Source organism: Myotis lucifugus, unplaced genomic scaffold (genome assembly GCF_000147115.1).
Source record: "Myotis lucifugus unplaced genomic scaffold, Myoluc2.0 scaffold_291, whole genome shotgun sequence".
Lineage (NCBI taxonomy): Eukaryota > Metazoa > Chordata > Mammalia > Chiroptera > Vespertilionidae > Myotis > Myotis lucifugus.
The window spans coordinates 1,112,420-1,132,055 of NW_005871339.1; the positions used below are offsets into that span (position 1 = coordinate 1,112,420).

At 58.2% G+C, this 19,636-nt stretch overlaps 1 protein-coding gene and 1 long non-coding RNA gene across 2 annotated transcripts in view; one reads left to right on the forward strand and one right to left on the reverse strand.

Moving 5' to 3' along the window:
- Positions 1 to 331: 331 nt before the first annotated feature.
- On the reverse strand, positions 332 to 5,023 carry LOC111828176. The gene is made up of 3 exons (XR_002831958.1): positions 4,664 to 5,023; positions 2,868 to 3,525; positions 332 to 1,062 (listed from the first exon to the last, which is right to left on the reverse strand). It is a non-coding gene; the product is annotated as an uncharacterized LOC111828176 (long non-coding RNA).
- Positions 5,024 to 8,554: 3,531 nt separating this feature from the next.
- The window catches only part of COL18A1 (collagen type XVIII alpha 1 chain), a 62,835-nt gene continuing 51,753 nt past the window's right edge, over positions 8,555 to 19,636 (forward strand). The window contains 1 exon segment of the mRNA XM_023763537.1: positions 8,555 to 8,611. Within this exon segment, the coding sequence (XP_023619305.1) occupies positions 8,578 to 8,611 (34 nt within the window). The 5' untranslated portion in view covers positions 8,555 to 8,577.

A 19,636-nucleotide genomic window follows, 5' to 3' on the forward strand; every position in this document is an offset into this window, starting at 1 on the left:
CTGCACCCCCCTCCCCCCCCTTTGTAGTCTGGTCACCCTGGCTGCCGAATGGCCCAGCCAGCAGGTTTAAGTACTAATGACTTGGGCTGCTACTAGCAAATCTCACTAGTGAGCAGAGGAGCTGGACGGCGGTGCTGTAGCCCACCCGCCCGCTAAGGACAGTCGCACCCTGTGCCACCGGCACCACCGTCACCAGAACTGGAACCAGAGAGAAGGGGGCTCTGGGTGGAGGACACCTCACAACCCCATCACCGTGCTGGCCCCGTAGCACGCGGGAGAGACTGCACAGTGGACATCAGGGAGGCTGATCCACCAGGTTCTGTTGTGCAATTTTCATGATTTTTAATTTTATTTTGTGAAATTATGTGAGTCAAACAGGAAAGCACACAGTATTTGAACCACAAACAATACAGGACGCCCGGCCCCTCTGCCTCCCCGAAGGTGACCCCCCAAACCCAGCTCACAACTCCAGATTTCAGATACTCCGCTGGGGGGCTGGGCCCAGGGGGTTCTGAGAAGTTGTTTAGATGCTTTTATGGGTGGAAAGAAAAATGAAAGATCAGCTTCTGGAGAAAAATGAAACTGGACACGAATAGCACAGCCCTGGGCTAGGCCACATGTGGGGACAGGACCCCCGGGGTCCACTAGAGTCCCACACGGGCCCCTGAGCAGGAGGTGATGGAGGGAGCCGCTGGTGGACCCGGAGCACCTGGCAGGCCCCTCTCCCGGCTGATAAGCCCCGGCCCCCCAGCCTGCAGGGAGCATGGGCAGCACAGAGTTAATGGGCGCCTCCCCGCGGCGTGAGGGCACCGGGAAGCCAGGATCTGGGAGTTCTTTCATCGCCAATCGCCAATTGAAGACGGGTCGTCCCCTGGGATGAAAGCCCCTTTGTGCCCGGCCTGGGCGCAGCTTGAAGTCCTGGGCTGGCTCTCACGCACCCCCAGAGCAGGTAGTGGATGGCCCTCTCGCTGCAGGAATGTCCCCATGAGGCACCGCAAACAACCTCCTCCTTTATTCGTGCTATCAGCTCACGATGCCTGACGATTTGGGTCCCAATTATATCTAGAGAAGGAGGGGAAAGGTCGCGCTGTCTAGACACTAACCCAGCGCGATTCCGTTTCTTCCTGGGCCTGTCTCCTGGCAACAGGATTATGGCTGGCGGGGGGCTGGCATTCCCCAGGCCCTGTGAGAGTGGGGGCCCCACTCCTGCTCTCCGGAACCTTCTGGGGCCAGCAGTGGGGTGTGGGCAGGGAAGGCTGCATGGAGAAGGCCTACTGCTCTCAGGCTGGTCACCAAGGGACCCTGGGCCGGGCTGGGGTTGGGGAGGCCTTGCAGTGAGGGGAGCCCCGGTGTTTGCTGGAAGCTGTGTGTGCTGAGTGCCCTGCTCCCCGGCCCAGTTCCATCAGCCCTGCCACACATGCCGGCCTTCTGCTGGGATGGGCAGGAAGGGAACTTGGCTAATGCCCATCTGAGCTCCTTACCCCCCCGCCCCCCCAAGTTAGCAGTGCCCCCCCCCCCCAGGTGGAAGACGCCAGCCCTTGCTGCTCCAGACGGGCTCCCACAGGGTCCCCAGTGGCATCTACACTGGGTCCTACTGTGTTGGGTTAGTTGCTGCCTGGGGTACCCTGCTTAGCGCCCTCTGGGCTCCCGCTGGACAGACGGTGTCCCGGGAGCATTTGCAGGCTTTTGCCAGAAATTTAGACAAATACAGAGCACTATACGGTCCCTGCAAAGGGACCTGGAAGGAGAGCTGTCCTTCCTCCGGGAGGAACAGTAGGAATGATGGTCACAGGGGTGGTAGCAAGGGGTTTGGGGCGGGGGGGGGGGAGGGCGGAAGAGGCTCCAGGGAGTGGAAGCTGGGGGTCCATTAGTAACAGGGCTCCCCATTTCTCTCTAGCCTGGCAGACAGCTCCAGGGGGTCTGCAGGGCCTCCTCTGTCAGGACTGTTTTAGGGGGCATCAGTTAGGTCTCCTTTATACTCCCTTGTGTCCTGGCTCTGTCACGTGCCCCCATGCAGCCCCGGGGGAGGCCTGAGGTTGGGGGTGCAGAATGTGGCTGAGGACATGGCCCCTGAAAGTAAGGGGGTGGTGCCCCTCCATCCTGTGGGGTTTGGGCTACAGCTCTGCCTGCTTCTCAGACACACCCCTCTGCCCTTAGAGATGGAATCATGGGTAGTTAGCAAACAAGAAGGTGGGGTCTTCTCTCCTTGCTTGTCCTGCTCTTCATCTGATGGGGAAACTTCTTCCTTTCACAGGCCCTTCTCTGCCTCCCGCCTGCATGAGACATAGGGGCCAGCAGGTACAGGAACTTAGGTTATTTCAAGGTCGGCCATCCTTACAGGGAGACCCTCATCCTGCGCGCTCCCAGGAATTGGGGGTGGTGGGGGAGCTGGAGGGGGCTTTTAGATCTTGACACCAAGGCCAGGAACCAGCTTTAGGGGAGACCAAGTATACCGCATGAGTAAGTGTTTTCCACGGGGTCCTCTCGGGATGGCTGTATTTTTGGGATCTCCAAGCACTTGCACCGACTACATGTGCAGGAGCCCCTGACCTTCAACTTGGGGCCGCTGCTCTCTTTATTCCCACAGTTGGGTGTTGGTCCCCTCCACCCCCATTCCAACATGCTCACACACACTCACAGACACAGCCATGCTCACACACACAGACACACAGTTAACACAAGCCAACCTTGAGGCTTAACTGGAGTGGAACCTGCACCCCAGGAATTGGCTCGGAGGCCACACTGTGCATCCCCTCTATCCCCCTGCACGCTCCCCTCCCTCCTGAACTCAGCTTCCTCCCATGCGCTTCAGCCCCCCATAACCCCCTCATCCCAGACGACACCCCCACCCCTGCTCTTGACCACACCTGCCTGTCCTTGGAGGTGCTGCTGTAGTTGGGAGCCCAGGCAGGGGTTCCTTTGCTGGTCACTGGTCCCACCTGGAGGGAAGAGGTTGCAGACCTCGCCCGGCCCCCTGCCCGAACTCCCCTTCTGCCTCTCTGCCACCTAGGAAAGATACTGTGGGTGGTGGTCCAAGGGGCACTGGGGGCCTATCCCTAGGGGACCCCCTACTGTTTGAAACTCTGATTGAGATTGCACTGGCTTCCTGAACCGTTACGCTGCCTGGCAAACCCCTCTTTCTGGACCTGGCACCTGCACCCTCTGCTCCAGGTGCTGGCTTTTGCCCTGCCTGCCTGGTGCCCTGGGCGTCAGTGCCCTGGCTGAGTCCTCACAATAGGATGGGGCCACCTTCCCAGGCAGGCCCTGCAGCCTCCTGGTACCTGGTGTGCCAGGCACATAGCAGGGGCTCAATAAATGCTTCCCAATGGATGGATGGAGAGACTTTTGAATGAGGGTTTTATGAAAAGCTCACGAATTAGGCCAGAGGTGTCCTCAGTTCTGTGCTCTGAGTGTCTGAGGGGCACAGGCCACGGCGTCAGTGGCAGGTAGGCGGGATGCAGAGGCTTTCCTGCACCTCCTGGTCACGAGGGTCCCCGGTGGGTTCAGAAAGTGGTTGCTATGGAGCTGCAGGAATACAAAGGGGGTGTGGGAAGCCGGGCAGAGAGACCTCCTTCACCATTTGGCCTGGCCCCTCTCAACAGCGGCCCGGTGGACACTGGTCACCAGCTGGTCGTGATGGTCATGAGGCTGGAGGCCAGGTGGGGGCTGGATGGGCTGACACACATCTCAGGGCGCAGTGAATGCTCACGGGCCAAGCGAGAGCCAGCGTTGTCCTTCCTGGGAGGCGGCTGTCCTGTGGGGGAGCTCCTCCCCCCTGGGGGCAGTTCTTAGAAGGCCCAAAGGCTGTAGGTGTCCTTGCTTGCGACCGGCTGTCATTGCGGCCTTCCCTTCTCCCTAGGAGCTCGAGTTGGGAAACCCCGTCACTAAACTCGGGATTGAGAATGATGTCACCCAGGTCCTGGAAACTTGATGAGTCACGCCTCCTCGTGTGGGCACCTTGGAGAGCTTGTCACCTCCCCTTTTCCTCCCAGAATGTGGTCAGGTGACTTGAAGAGACAGATGTGGGAGCTGCCGCCCTCTGGGAGTTTCCCAGGTGGGTACAGGACCACAGGAGGTCAAGTCCAAGTGCACAGACCAGCCTGGGTGACTAGGGTGCGTGTGGTCACTTGACTTCATTCAGGACAGTGGGTCAGCCTCATTCTCAGAGTCCCTGTCTCCTCAGGGTCAGCCCAGGGCAGCACTTTCTCCCTGTTCCTCTGCGGGGCCCGGGCAGTGAGTCACCAGGTTGATGCTGAGGTAGTTCGCTCAGACTTGACCAAACATTAAGTGGCCAGATCTCACACACACACACACACACACACACCCGCCCCTGACCGATTTTTTGGAAGAATGACTTTGTTTTCACCCCAATGATTGTCAACACCCGCCTGTGTCTGTCCTCCTGCAGTGTTAGGGGGCCCAGGGCTGCTGGGGCCATGGGAAGACCCCAGGCCTCAGGAGTTGCTGAGACTCAGGGTCCCGGTGGTGGAAGGAGCTTCCAGTGGCAGGGCCTCCCTCCACTCACTGGCAGCCCCAAGAGGCGTTCCACCCCCTCCTCCCACCCGCAGGCGCTGGCTGGGATGCTGCTTGGTGAGGGTGTGGGTCGGATGCCGCCGCCTCCTCCTGGGCAGGCCCCCTCCTGCCCCTGGCCCATCAGCCTGACCTCACCGCCTGCGTGTCAGGGCACCGCCGTCCTCCCCGGTGGGAGGCTCTGGGCGGCCGCCAGGGCTGCTGGGCCTCTGCGCTGAGGTGGGGCTCCGTTATGGACGTGTGGACGAAATTGGCTCTGGTCCGCTGGACCTGTGGTTTGGTGCCTCAGCTCCTCTGCTGGGCAGGGGGGTCCTACGGGCCCTGGGTAGCCAGCGCGGTCAGCCGCCCTGAGTCCTACCAGCTCCGGGTTCTGATTTCTGTGCTCAGTAGACGGTTGGCTCTGACTTCTTGGCAGTCAGCTCGGGGAGCGCCGGGCCTGCTGCTGCTGCTTCGGGGCTGACGGAGCAAGGTGAGGCCTCGGGACTGGGCTCAGGAATTTGGACTGGCACCTGGGCCATGAGCTCAGGTCTGACTAACAGCTCTGACTAAGGAGGAGCCCAGCAGCTGTGACTCACAGCCCTGGGGCTCCAATGGCTCCAGCTCCTCCACAGCGAAGGCTGCTTCCCAGCTGCTTCCCGGCAGCTTCTCCGAATCTGCAGGGTGGCTGTGGTCATGTCCCCTCCCCTGTGCAGCCCTCCTGCTGCCCTTCCTGTCCCTCCGTGAGCACCCCTTGTCGTGCTGCATGGGATCGGGGCCCAGTGCCCTCGGGGCTTGAGCAGTGAGTGGGTGAGCGAGGCTGTTCACCTCCAATGTGCTGCATGGGGGGGGCGACCACCCTCAGCCCACTGGGTGCAGGTGGTGACCGGTTGGGTGTGGCCAGGGCTGGGGACTGGAGGTCAGGAGACCCCAGGATATGAGGGGGCGGTTTTCATGTGCATACAGTGCTCCCTCTCCTTGGGTGGGGAACAATCGGATTCCTTTTCATTGGAGTAAAATTCACACAGCAAAACATCTTAAAGTGAACCATTCAGTGACCTTTAGGACATTCACAACGTTATCCAACCATCCCTATCTCTAGTTGCAGAACTCTCTCAGCTCCGAAACACTTCCTGTTATCAGTCAGCCCCTCCCTGCCCTCCCCCAGTGTCTGGCAGCCACTGACCTGCTTCTGTCTGTGGATTTGCCCACATGGGATCCTACACTGTGTCCTTCCGGGTCTGGCTTCTGTCACTGAGCATCACGTGTCCATCCATACTATAGCCTGTCAATGCTTCACCCTTTTTCCTGGCTGAGTAATACTCCACTGTAAATTCTTTAACTTTTGCCCTAGCTGGTTTGGCTCAGTGGATAGAGCGTAGGCCTGCAGGTCAAAGGGGCCTGGGTTCGATTCTGGTCAAGGGCACATACCTCGGTTGCAGGCTTCTCCCCAGCCCAGGCCCTGGTCAGGGCACCTGTAGAAGGCAACCAATTGATGTGTTTCTCTCTGTCTTTCCCTCTCTCTTCCACTCTCTCTAAAAATCAATGGAAAAATATCCTCAAGTGAGGATTAAAAAATAATAATAAAGTAAATTCTTTAACTTTTAAAATAAATTTTTAAAAGTATGTTTTTTCAATTGATTTTTTAGAGAGAGGAAGGGAGAGAGAGATAGACACATCAATGAAAGAGAAACATTTTGCACGGCCTCCCCATAGGGCAAGCTGGCAACCTGGTCATGTGCCCTGACCAGGAATTGAATCTCTTGGTTCCTGGGTTGATGCTCAATCGCTGAGCTACACCGTCTGGGCTGAAACAATTTTCACGTGAAGGAAGCATCTCTAGATGGGGCTGTGGCTTCTGAGCAGGTGACCCAGGCAGGACCCCGGGCAGGCGGAGGGGAAGCAGGTGCTCCCTGGGCTGCAGGCCATTCTGTGTGGTTACGTCAGTGGCTGCCTAATTGGGGTTCTGTGCAGACACAGTCCTGCTGTGTACGTTTTCCAGTCTCTGCTGCTGCTTCAGCATCCTTTGTGAGTTGGTCACGGCTGCCGTGTGACTCTCAGCTGCAGGTCCCCCGTGGTCTGCTCCTGGCTGCCTCGCTCCTCCTCCTACGCCGGTGTGGGGGCCGGAATGTGTGTCCAAGGCGTGGGGGTTGGGCCCTGGGGGTCTTGGTGGCGTCCCTGTTTGTGCTGCAACTCTGTGGTGGGTCCCTTTGCCCTCCCGCGGGGCAGGCTGCTTGAAAGGATTAACATGGCAGGAAGGGGGGCCCCCCCCCCGACACCCCGAGGCCCTCAGCCACCTGCCTGGTTGCCGGGGAGGGGGTTCCAGGTGGGGCGCCTCAGCCTCTCCCCAGAGGAGGGGCTGGGCCCACCCAGGGCAGGCTCGGGGTCACTCTTGGTGACCCTGGGTCCAGTTACAAAGGCGGGTAGAGAATGTGGGTGGCTGCCTAAGCCGATGAAAACCCAGGAATGTGGAGAGGCCTGGTCCTGGCCTCAGGTCTCGTGGTCCTCGGTGAGATTGCTTTCAGTTTAGGCAGGAGCCCCCGGGGAGGCCTGTGGCTGGGCGGGTTCCTGGCAGGAGCCCCCGGCCCAGCCTTTCATCAGCAGGCCCTTAGCAGGCACAGGCCAGCCCAGGAAGCGGGGGTCACGAGGCCCCACCAGGACGGTCACTCCACGGTCACCTCACACACATGGCAGGTCTGCGGGTGGCGCAGGCCCGAGGCGGGGGATCAGGAGGAACCAACAGGAAGGTGGGGGGAACGGGCCGCCCGCAGTCTGCTGTCCAGCAGGCGCCTGGGCATTTGTCTTGCAGGTGATTTATTTGCAGGGCTGGGGGCTGACATCCCCGGAGGTCACATTCCAATCATAACAGCTTATCTGGGCTGTCAGGCTGGCCCGGGAGGGGGTCTGAGACAGAACAGAGCCCTGCTGGTCTCTCCCCACTCCATTCCCTCCCGTGGGGTCTAAGGGCAGCAGGGAGGTGTTTGCAGAGACCTCCCTGAAGCACCTACTGTGTGCAGGGACAGTGCTGGGCCCTGGGTCCCCCACCTCCCATTGCTCACAGCGGGGGAGGGAGGGTTAGGTGGGCAGGACCCACCCCACACAGCCATAGGGTGCAGGGAGGCAGCCCTGATGGCATGGGGGAGGAGGACCCATTCCAGTGGAGGCTCTCGGTGCCCCAGAAGAGGGTGACATTTGCAGGGCCCCAGTCGTTGTGCTGGGTACGTGTCCAGACCCCATAGAATCCTCCCCGAGGCCCCAGGAGGACCCCCGCTGCTCTCTGTGCCTTTCCATATTGGCACTTGAGGCAGTTTCAGACACGGACCCAGGACTAGTGCAGGGGCGGCGAGGGTGGGGCCGGCTGGGGCAGACGTGGGCCGTGGGGGAAGGGGCGGTGTGAGGCCATCCTGAGCCTTGCCCGGCTGGCTCTGCGTCCATGGCGGGCGGGAGGCGTGCACAGACGGCCTCAGGGACCCAGCCTCCATGTCTTCTGCTGACTTGGTCCAGTCAAGTTGGGGTCAGGTGTGAATCGTGCAAAGACTTCCCTGTGCTGGGGGCCGCAGCCCCAAACTGGGAGGGCATTTGGGAACCTCAGGCTGGGTCCCTGGGGAGGAGCACCCCAAAGGCCTCTTCCGAGATTGGCGGAGGGTCAGCCCAGAGGATGGATGGGCTGACATAGGACCTGTGATTGGGACCTGCTCCAGGTGCCTGCTGGGAAGGGGCAGCCCAGTCCCCTCCGGCCGGAGCTCCCTCCCTGCTTCACTTGTCAGAAGGACCCCATTGTCCGCCCACCAGACTTTGGCCTCGAGAAACGTCCCCTTCAGAGCATCCTCGTCGTCCCCTTTCCCTGTGACGACCGAGAAAACTCCAAACAGGTTCCAGAGAAAAGCGGCGATTGCACAGATGTTAATCCTCTTTGAGACGACATGGTCGTTTAGCCAAAGAAAATACACCGGTTTCACTTTGAAAGGGTCACGGACTCTCTTTAATGTTTAATTTCTTTTGACCCATAAGTATCACAGGAGAAGAAGGAGGAAGAAGTGTCGTCTGTTCAGATGTCGGGAGGAAGTTTGGATGATGGGATGGAACATTTTGCTCAATCTTAAAAGTAAAGAAAAAAGTCTTTATTTTTATAGGTACAACCTCACAAAACTTCCAAAGACGAGGTCCTCGCTACCGGCCGCATGTGTGGATGGGACCACCCTGGTCCCATTGGGGGATGAAGGTGTTGAGCTGGGCTGGGCGATGGCCTGGGAGGGGCTGGGGTCTGTGAAGGTCTGTGGGCTGTGCAGGCGGGTCCCCAGCAGACCCTTCACCGAACCCGCTGGCCTTCGTCAGGCTTGAACTTACCGAAGTGCCACCTGCAAGAACAGGCTGGGGACCCGGTGGGGAGCCCCAACAAGATGCATTCCTGAGTCCTGGCTCCCCGTGCGCCTCAATGCCTGCTTCCTTTAGGCCTCTGGCCAGCTGTGTCATTCCAGTGGGTCCCGTGTCTTCTCTGCACCTCGGTTTTTCTCTCTTGCAAATGGGCTCACAGAGCTCGGCTGCAGGGGGCACTGTGAGGATGCCGGAAAGGTGCCGAGAAACGTTAGGCTGCGGACAGGCGCCAGGTGATGTTGGCCAGCCTCTCGGGGACCCCAGGCCCGAGAGCCAGCTCTCTGGAAACCTGGAGGGAATGGCTTTATGGGGCAGGTGGGGGTGACTGGTGCTTTTGCAGGAGGACTGGGGGGTGCAGCGGCATCTCTGCTCTTCGACACCAGCCCAGGAGCAGGGCATCAGGGTGACTTCTGGGGGGACAGCCGTGAGGGCCTGAAACCTGCTCTCCAGTCAGAAGTCTGGCCATGGTGGATGGGCGGGGCCCAGTCCAGAGTTTGGTCCTTCTGTTCGGCCAGCCCTGCAGATGGGATGTGCTGGTGACCCAGCAGTTCTGGACTCTGCGGCATCTGTACTCAGGGCAGTTCCAACTACTTTTATCATCAACGTGGAGAAGAAACCCAGAGGGAGGGAGAGGCTGGATTTGCAGCTCGGGCCTTCTGCCAGCACCTCCTTGTTACCACGTGACTGTTAGCCGGTGGTTTGGGGTGAGTGTGAGGGCGCAGGCTGGCAGCTGGCGGGGAGAGAGGTGGGGCGCCGCCTCATCCTGGCCAGGGTCCTGGCGGGGGTGAGCTTGCACACCGGAGCCCTCGGAGAGGGGCTGAGGCCCTGAGGAGGTTCCTCCGGGGTGGGGGGGTCAGGTCTGGCCTGGGCTGGGGTCATTTGGGGCCCTTGTAGACAGTGACCTCTCTGAGAAAGAACAAGGGATCCATCTAAAATCCTGCCTTGCCCAGCCGGGGTGTCTCAGTGGTTGAGCGTCGACCTATGAACCAGGAAGTCACGGTTCAACGGTTAGATTCCTGGTCAGGGCACGTGCCTGGGTTGCAGGCTCATCCCCAATGGGAGTGTGCAGGAGGCAGCTGATCAGTGATTCTCTCCTGTCATTGATGTTTCTATTTCTCTGTCCCCCTTCCTCTCTGAAATTAATACAAATTATTTCTTTAAAAAATCCTGCCTTCGATGTCCTCTCACTCCCTCTCTCTTCAGTGAAATGCCCCCTGGGTGACACGAATTTTAAGTCATTTCTGTCGTCCCTGAGGGGGACCTCATTTAGAAGTGACCCTGGCCCCCTGGGAGACGGGGAGCGTGCACACTGCACCTCCCGCCTCCTCTGGGATGTGGCTGGGAAGTAGCCGCCTCCTTTGGGAACCCGTCCAGCCGTGTTGAGGGGAAACGGCCCCATGAGCTGGGTGGGCATAAGAGGGGCTGTGCCTGGGGCCCCGTAGAACCAGCCTGTCTATAGATGAACCAATGCTCATTCTGATAACTTCCTGTGGACCACATTTCTCGTGATTTAATACCCATTTCCAGCTTGTATCTGGAACAAGATGGGTTTTTAATTAGGTGAAAAGGTTGACTGTTGGACGCTGGCTGGGCTGAGGCTGAGGACGGAGCAGCACAGTCTGCAGACAGGAAGGGGCCGCGAGGACCCATGGACTGCCCCCCGAGTGTCCAGCCCCCCTGGCTCCTGTCAGCACATGTCACTGTCCCCTCTGAGGTGTTTGCAGGTTCAAGTGCCCGAGTTCTGGAGGTGGGTGTGTCACCCACTCTCACACTCACTGCCTTTCACACTCATACGTCACACACTCACCTTCAGCCTCACACAATCAGGTATAACACACTCCCGTCCCCAGGTGGGCTCCCCGAGCTGTCGCTGACTGGTGAGCAGGGGTGGGCGCACCTTTCCCTGCCTGCTCCTTCCCAAGCTCTCTTGCCAACCTCTCCTTCCTCTCTGCCAGCCTCGCCAGGCAGCCCCTGCCTGGTCCAGGGCTGGGGCCCGTCTGTGGGGCTGGTGGGGCCGGTTTGCGGGGCAGCTTCTTCCCAGGGACGGCGGGCACTTGACCACCCAGCTGCACGTGAGTGTGCATTCTCGTGGAAAGCAGCCTCCTTGTTCACCGGCACGCACAGGGCTGTCCTGTCTGCGCAGCTGGAAGACACGATGAGACACCCGCTGTGACGGGAGTAAAGTGAATTCCAGCCGCTGACCAGTGCTCTGAGAGCAGCTGGGGCCAGTGTGCACACAGCGGTGGTCCCGTCTGTGCTGAGGTGGGCACAGAGTGGCAGCACCTGTTTAGAGATGTTTTTAGCCATTCAGCATCGCCGTGACATTTTTATCGTGTTTTACAAAAGTGCTTGCCACCACGGATTTGGGGGAGGGGGCTGGTCCTTGCCCACAGTTTGAGAGGCAACAGCCTGCAGGTCCAGATGTTCGAAGGAAATGGAACACATTAGGCTGCTGTGTAGGAATTATCCAGTGGCTTTGAGGGGACAGGACAGGACCCCCAGCGCATGGTGAGGGACCGAGGGATTGAAAATGTACGTGTGGCGGGAAAACGAGGGCAGACCAGAAGGAAGCATGTGCTCTGAAAGCAGGGCACCTGGACGGAGCTGCCAGAGGAGCCCCTGGAGTGTTGGGGCGACGGCGGAGAAGGGGCCCCTTGAATGAGGAGCCGCAGGTGCCGGCAGTCAGAGGTGAAGGTCCACTGAGAAAAGGCAGCACGTGCAGGGTGGACGCGTGTCCCGGGGCCGCTGTAACAAATGACCACAAAGTTAGGGACTGAGAACAGCACAGGTTTATCCCTAAGAGTGGAGGTCGGTCAGAAGACTGAAGGGCTCCTTGGGCTGGAGTCTGGGTGTCAGCAGGGCTGGGTCCCCCGGAGGCTCCGGGGAAGAGTGTTTCCTGGCCTGTTCCTGCTTCTGGAGGGGCCCCTGTCTTTGGCTTGTGGCCCCTCCTCCATCTTCACAGTCAGCAGTGACCAGTTCAGCCTTAGTTCTGGTTCTTCTGTCCCCCTCTTCCCCTGTCTGGGACCCTTGTGAGGATAGTGGGCCCATCCGGATGATCCAGAACAATCTCTTTATTTAAGGTCAGCTGGTTAGCAGCAGCAGCATCCACCTGCAACCTTCATCCCCCTTTGCCAGGAAACATACCTACTCACAGCCCCAGGGAGTAGGATGTGGGGGCCCGGGGGTGTGTGTGTGTGCAGGGGACAGTGTTCTGACCTCTGGCCCCGAAGATTCATGTCCCTTCCACATGCAACACATCTATCCCATGCCAGCACCCACACAGAGGGAATGAGAAACCCAGAACACCACTTCCTACCACCGTGGGCAGTGCAGAGGGAGGGCTGCTTTTGTGCACTGGGACCCACGATCAGCCGTCCTCGTGGGAGGGGACTCGGCCCTCTGTCACTCACATTCTGGGATTTCATCCCCTTGACCTGGTGACCCCATTTGGGGAATCTGTGCTCCAGTAATAAAGCACCCACCTGTCTGGACATCCGCTCAGCATCACTTAGAGTGACCCAGGCAGACAAAGCCCAGGGAGGAAACGCACCTGCTCTGCCAGGACCACTGGCACAGGTGCAGAGCTGGGTTCTGCCACTGGCACAGGGGCGGAGCTGGGTCCTGCTGCTGACACAGGTGCAGAGCTGGGTCCTGCCACTGGCACAGGGGCGGAGCTGGGTCCTGCCACTGGCACAGGTGCAGAGCTGGGTTCTGCTGCTGGCACAGGGCGGAGCTGGGTCCTGCCACTGGCACAGGGGCGGAGCTTGGGTCTGCCACTGGCACAGGGGCAGGGCTGGGTCCTGCTGCTGGCACAGGGTGGAGCTGGGTCCTGCCACTGGCACAGGGGCAGGGCTGGGTCCTGCTGCTGGCACAGGGCGGAGCTGGGTCCTGCCGCTGGTACAGGGCGGAGCTGGGTCCTGCCACTGGCACAGGGGTGGAGCTGGGTCCTGCTGCTGGCACAGGGCGGAGCTGGGTCCTGCCGCTGGTACAGGGCGGAGCTGGGTCCTGCCACTGGCACAGGGGTGGAGCTGGGTCTGCCACTGGCACAGGGGCAGGGCTGGGTCCTGCTGCTGGCACAGGGCGGAGCTGGGTCCTGCTTACCCCCATGGTGCAGCCCTCCCTGGCCTGGGGAGTCCTGAGTGACAGAGGCTCAGAGTATGCAGCGGTCACTGGGCCAGGGGAGTTATTAACCTTACTTACTAGGTCTTTATGTATTACAACATGTACATTGATTTAATTTTTTTAAAAATCTAAGTGAAGAACAAATGTGAACTTTGGGTTCATTTCTTCTACCAGAGCACGGAGCCTCAGTTAGAAACCCCGGGTGTGTGGCTCCCCCTGGTGGTCATTTGCCAACATGACAGCCTGTCACAGGCGGGACCCAGGGTGACGTGACTTCACCCTGTAGATACATAGCATCAGCATTCGCAAACCTGGTCACACTCAGCATGGTCTTCCTCCGGTTACTGGCACTTCGGGCACTTCGGGCTCTTAGGGACGCGTGAAGTGGATGTGGTTTGGGATTTGAAGGGACAGCACTGAGCCTGGCTTTTGAAGGACCCTCCCTGCATGAACACCCCAGACGCTGGGTAGAGCCTGTGAAGTGAGTCTCGGCCTCCAGTCGTGTGTTCAGCCAGAAGTGAAAATTGGATTAAAGTGGGTCTGGGTGACTTTCTGTGAAAGGAGACGGAGAACCCCGGGCCAGCTGGTCGCTCGCTCCCCTGTTCCTTCCGCCCCTCCCATGTTGCCATGGACGGGAGCATGGGTGTGCTGGTGGGCAGCCGCTCAGGTCTTCAGTGTCTGGGAGGAGAAGCAGGGCTCAAACACGCTGTCTGTTCCATGGCTACTCTGGCACCAGCTTACCGTCCTGACCGCATTCCCTGGACTCTGGGAGGAGTTGATTGTGTCCTTCCTTGGGGTGGGGGAGGTTATGGAAGGATCTGGCCTCTGAGGTGCCCTGACTTTTTAGGTCATAAGTGGGTAGCCGTGGGCAGGCCCCTGGCTCTGTGTGGGGTCCATGCTGAGGCGGTGACTCCAAAGGTCGGATCAGGGCTGACCTCCTGGGTGTCCGTCCCAGGTCCCCGGAAGCAGCCTGGGTCTGCCTAATTTATTTCACACTCACCTGCCCTAAGGAATTACCCGGGAGCTTATCAAAACGCCAAGGCCCCCACGCACCCCTGGTGTGGGCATGCCCAGCACACAGGGACCCCTGGCCAGGCCCAGGCTCAGTGCCTTCGAAGCCCCCCGGTAACTGGAAGGTGGGAGCAGGGCTGGAGCCGGGTGAGCACACAGCTTCTGAATGAATGTGTGTGGGTCAGATGAGGATGCACGCGTTTGCATGCGCTGTGGCTGTTCTCCTGGACGGCAGTGGGCAGCGGCCTCACGGTGTCCCCAGGATGGACACTGGCACCTCCTGCCATCCCCCTGCGGGCCCCGCCCTGGGGGTTACACAGACCGTCCTTGAGGGAGCCCACCTCCCTGCGCTGCTCTTGCAGAATCTGCCCAGACCCCCGGGACTCACCCCCATCTTTGTCAGAATCGAGCTTTGTCATTTTTCTGGGGTGGGGGATCATCGGATGCCCCCACCCCCCTGTCTCTCGGGCACATTTTCCTCCTTATCACCCCCCTGGTTTATTCCACGGAACGAATACAGTTTTATTTTTCTCGGGTTGGGGGTGATATGAGCAGAAGACGGGGTGCCCCCTCCCCATTCCCACAGGTCCTGGCAGAGCTGCCCGGAGTGGTGAGTGGATTTTGCCGAGGCCCCTCCCCTCCCCCCTCACAGACCGTGTGTGAGTCCTTTCTCTGGAGGGGGCTGGTCTTCCCTGAGGGAGAGAGCCATGTCTCCTGCAGCTTGCTCCATACTTTTAATTTAAGGGAACAGGACAATTTCTCCCAGAAACAGTGTCCCAGCATCGGGCATGTGAGGGGAGACGGGTGCGAAGCTGAGCTCCGTGCTGGGACCCAGGCCACATGCCTCGAGCCCAGCTCAGCTTAGAGAGAAGCCTGCTGGCGATGAAGAGCGAGGTTCGAACGAGGAGACCTGCTGTCACGTGTTATTAAAATGCCAGCTGCAGACAGCAGTCCTCCCTGTGAGCTGTGTGGGATTCTGCTGGCTCCTCTTGCCCCCGGTGTAATACACATCAGCTCCTCTGAGTACAGACGGCAAATAAGCAGAGAGAAAGGGGCTAAGAGCAAGGAGAGGGCCCTGGGCAGACGTGAGCTGCACGGTGAGGGCAGGTGAGGAGGAGAGGCGTGAGGTGGGGGCTGGAGCAGCCCCTCCAGCGGGAGCCGGGGTGGGGCCGCCCGGAGACAGCTGTGGGTGTGGAGGGAAGGAACGGGCATTTGGGCACTTGGATGATTTAAAACAAAAACACTGCGCCCAGGTGTCCCACACCCTCCTGGGCAAGCCACACCCCTCTGCTTCCCTGCTCCTCCCCATAAACTAAACCGTGACCAGCGAGGCTGCTGTGAGGGCCCAGGTGCTTCCCATTTGTTTCTCCCTTGTATCTGCCGGGAAGTGTTCACAGGGGAGAGAAAATGGAACTCATCACAGCCTTGTCTGTGGCCGTCGAGGCCCTGGCGTCCCAGGGGGTCAGGGCACACGCTTCCCTCCGCTTCCTGAGCCCAGAGCAGGGCCGGGCCAGGCGACTGAGGCCAGAGAAAGGTGAAGGGCGCGTTGCACAGACACAATTACACGGACCATGTATGTGAGGTCACCTTATGAGGCGGTCGGCAGCGATGGGAGGCCACGGGACACTGGGGCTCCGTCCAGGGGCCGGGGTGGCCTCTAAGGGGCGGCTGTGACCAGACCGATTCCGAGTCTCCCGCCCCACGTTGCACAGGTGGCGTCCCAGTGCTGCTCCACGGGTCCTCCCCGGAGGGCCTTTCCCCGCTCCATGCTGCCTCCTCGTGCAGACGCTCATGTCCCCAGCACGCCCGGGGCCGGGAGAGGGCTCTTCCCGCTGCAGACGAGGACCCAGCACTGCCAGGGCTCGGGGCTCAGGGTCCGCACCCCGTCTGTTCAGGAAAGCCCTGCGTTCTGCTGCTCTCTCCTCCTGCCCTTCCAACTCGGTCCTGGCCTGCTCCCACCTGTCCTGAGCACCACGCACGTTCCCCGGCTGCGTCACAATGATCACACCGGGGGGCCTGAAACCGGGAATTGATTCTCGTTCTGGAGGCCAGATGTCTGAGGTCCAGGTGTTGAGGTGCCAGGCTCCCTCCAGGGTCTCTGGGGAGGGTCCTTCCTGCCTCTTGCAGCTCCTGTGGCCCCAGGCACCCCTGGCTTTTGGCCCCGTCAGTCCAGGCTTTGCCTCTGTCACATGTGACTTCTCCTTTGCGAGTCTTTCCCTTTCTGTCTCATAAGGACACTTGCCATAGGATTCAGGGCCACTCAGGATGCTCCCGTCTCAAGATCCGTAACTAGTTGCACCTGCAAAGACCCCTTTATTCCCGCTCTGCCATGTTCACGGGTGCCATGGGTTTCGACAAATCTTTCTGAGCCCCCCAGGCCCCCGTGGCATGACATGGACATGTATGTGGGGATCCTTGGGGTGTTGGCACATGGGAGGTGCCTGACCCGTGACCCCAACCAGACCGGAGCACAGTTATCCTGGTGGGGGCTGAGCAGGTCGGCTGTTCCCCACCCCCTCCCCGTGGGAACCTGGCGCGTGAGCTGGCCCTCTAGCCTCCAGTGAAATCCAGTTAATGAGCAACCTGCCAAACTCCTAAAGCCTAACTGAACCGTCCACTTGCTAATGTCTTGGCCAGTCCCCGTCTCCGCCGCTTGTTGCCCCGTAGCCCCCGCCCTCAGAGGCCCAGCTCAGCAGTGCAGCTGAGTTTTGGGTGGTGGTGGTGTCCCTGTGTGGGGCTGGGACCCCCCTGCCCCCCTGGCCAAGGCCTGCCATCCTCCCCACATGCTCTCGTGAGTTCTAGAAGGTCACGGGGGCAGGCTGTGCCCGTATTGGGAGGGCGTGGGGCTGAGTCCACATTCAGGCTCACTTTTTCTCTGGAGGATGCTCTGTGGTGTCCGGTGTCCGGGAGGCTCTGGTGAAAACACTGGTTAAATATTAACGTCCCGGGTCAAGGACCTTTATTTGAACGAAACGCCGTCCCCTGTGTGCCCTGTTGGGTGGCCTTATTCTCGGCAGGACACCTGGACTCTGCACCTGGTCAGGAACCTGCTGAGCAGGTCTCATGGGGACACTGGGATGACACTGGTCCTAGGAAGGGGGCTGTCTTTACTGCCGGCCCGCAGAGCTCGCTGTTCCCCTCCCGCTGGCCCTTCCGAGGGAAATGCCACGTCACCACACGGGAATGTAGTGTCCCTGGGTGGGGAACCGGCCTCCTGGGGGGATGGGAGGACACATTGCTGCTCCTGTCCATCGTCTTCCGAGAGGCTCAGGCCCTGGTCCCACATCCTGTCTGGGGCTGTCATCCCCTGTGTCCTCTGCTCTCACCCCCCTGCTTTATCTCCTTCATCCCACTTTGTGGAGGCCTTTCCTGCTTTGTAGCTGACGCAGTTCAGTGCCCAGAGTAGGGCTGGCACACAGTAGGAGCTCAATACGTATTTGTTGAATAAAAGAAGGAAAGTATGTCCCTGAAAGGTGAAGAATTAACGCACAGGGACAGGGTTTAGTGTGGGGTCTGAGCCAGGGACCGCTCGCTGCCCCATTCCCGCTGCAGGGCCAGCCACCTCCTGCCCGGAACTCCGTCCTCCTGACTGACGATGGCAGGGTGTGAGGTTCGCGTTCTCCAGGCTGAGGAGTGCGGTTCCCACCATATGCCTTGTACACAGGAAGTGCCCAGTAATGTCAGCCTCGTGCACACAGCAGCGACCGCAGCAGCTCTGGTGTGCAGACTGTGAGCGGGAAGGAGGCCAGTGATGAGCTTGAAAAACTCCATTAGCAGCAAAGGTGACCAGGGTCCAAATCCCTATTCTTTTTTAAAAAAATGGTAAGAAAGTGAATAAAGGTGAACGGGAATTTAAAAAGGACAGAAATGCTCGCATCAAGTATATTTAAAAAACCAATCATGCCAACAATCAAATAAATGCAAACAAAGCAGCATTTAGGATTGTGTAGTTGAAACCTGACATGGTCTCCCTTGAGATACAATCCACATGCCATACCATGCACTAACTCACAGCCTATGGTTGAGTGGTTTTGTGTTTTCAAAGATACATGCAGCCATCATCACAGACCATGTTAGGATGTCCTCATCACTTCAGAAAGAAACCTTTAGGTGTCCCCCAGCCGGGAACAGCCGCTCACCTGCTTTCCATGGGTTTCTCTACACATTTCACGTAGATGGAGCCATACAATATGTGGCCTTTTGTGTCTGGCTTCTTACAGTGAGCATAGCATTTTCAAGGTCCATCCACGTTGTCGTGTGTCACTCCTTTTCATGGTTGAGTAATACTCCATCGCATGGGTGGGCCACATTCTATCCATTCAGCGGTTGGTGGACACTTGCATTGTTTCCACCTTCTGGCTCATGTGAATAATGCTGCCATGAACCTTTGTGTATGATTTATGTGTGTGGGGGGGCATGTTTTCATTTCTCTTAGGTATATATACCTAGGGTGGAATTTCTGAGACATAGGATAACTCTATGTTTAACAGTCTGAGGAATGGCCAGACTATTTTCTAAAGTGGCAGCCTGTTTTACCTTCTCACCAGCAGGGTGTGAGGGTTCTGACTTCTCCACAGCCTCAACGACACTTGTCATTATCTGGCTATTTTTTTGGTATTTATTTATTTATTTATTTATTTATTTATTTATTATTCTTAAAGTATTACAAAGAGTATTACATATGTCTCCTTCCCCCCACCACCCCTTGACATTCCCCCGGCCTCCCCTACCCCCAGTGGCTTGTGTCCATTGGTTATGCTTATATGCATGCATACAAGTCCTTCGGTTGATCTCTTACCCCCCTTCCCGCCCCCCAACCCTCCCAGGCCTTCCCGCTGTAGTTTGACAGTCTGTTCGATGCTTCTCTGCCTCTGTATCTATTTTTGTTCATCAGTTTATAATGGTCTTTATTATCCATAAATGAGTGAGATCATGTGGTATTTTTCCTTCATTGACTGGCTTATTTCACTTAGCATAATGCTCTCCAGTTCCATCCATGCTGTTGCAAATGGTAAGAATTCCTTCTTTTTTACAGCAGCATAGTATTCCATCGTGTAGATGTACCACAGTTTTCTAATCCATTCATCTACTGATGGGCACTTAGGCTGTTTCCAGATCTTCACTATGGTAAATTGTGCTGCTATGAACATAGGGATGCATATATCCTTTCTGATTGGTGTTTCTGGTTTTTGGGGATATATTCCTAGAAGTGGGATCACTGGGTCAAATGGGAGTTCCATTATTATTTTATTTATTATTTTTTAAAAATATATTTTATTGATTTTTTACAGAGAGGAAGGGAGAGAGATAGAGAGTTAGAAACATCGATGAGAGAGAAACACCGATCAGCTGCCTCCTGCACACCTCCTACTGGGGATGTGCCCGCAACCCAAGTACATGCCCTTGACCGGAATTGAACCTGGGACCTTTCAGTCCTCAGGCCGACGCTCTATCCACTGAGCCAAACCGGTTTCGGCGGGAGTTACATTTTTAACTTTTTGAGGGAACTCCATACTGTCTTCCACAGTGGCTGCACCAGTCTGCATTCCCACTAACAGTGCACGAGGGTTCCTTTTTCTCCGCATCCTAGCCAGCACTTGTTTTTTGATGATTTGATAAAGAT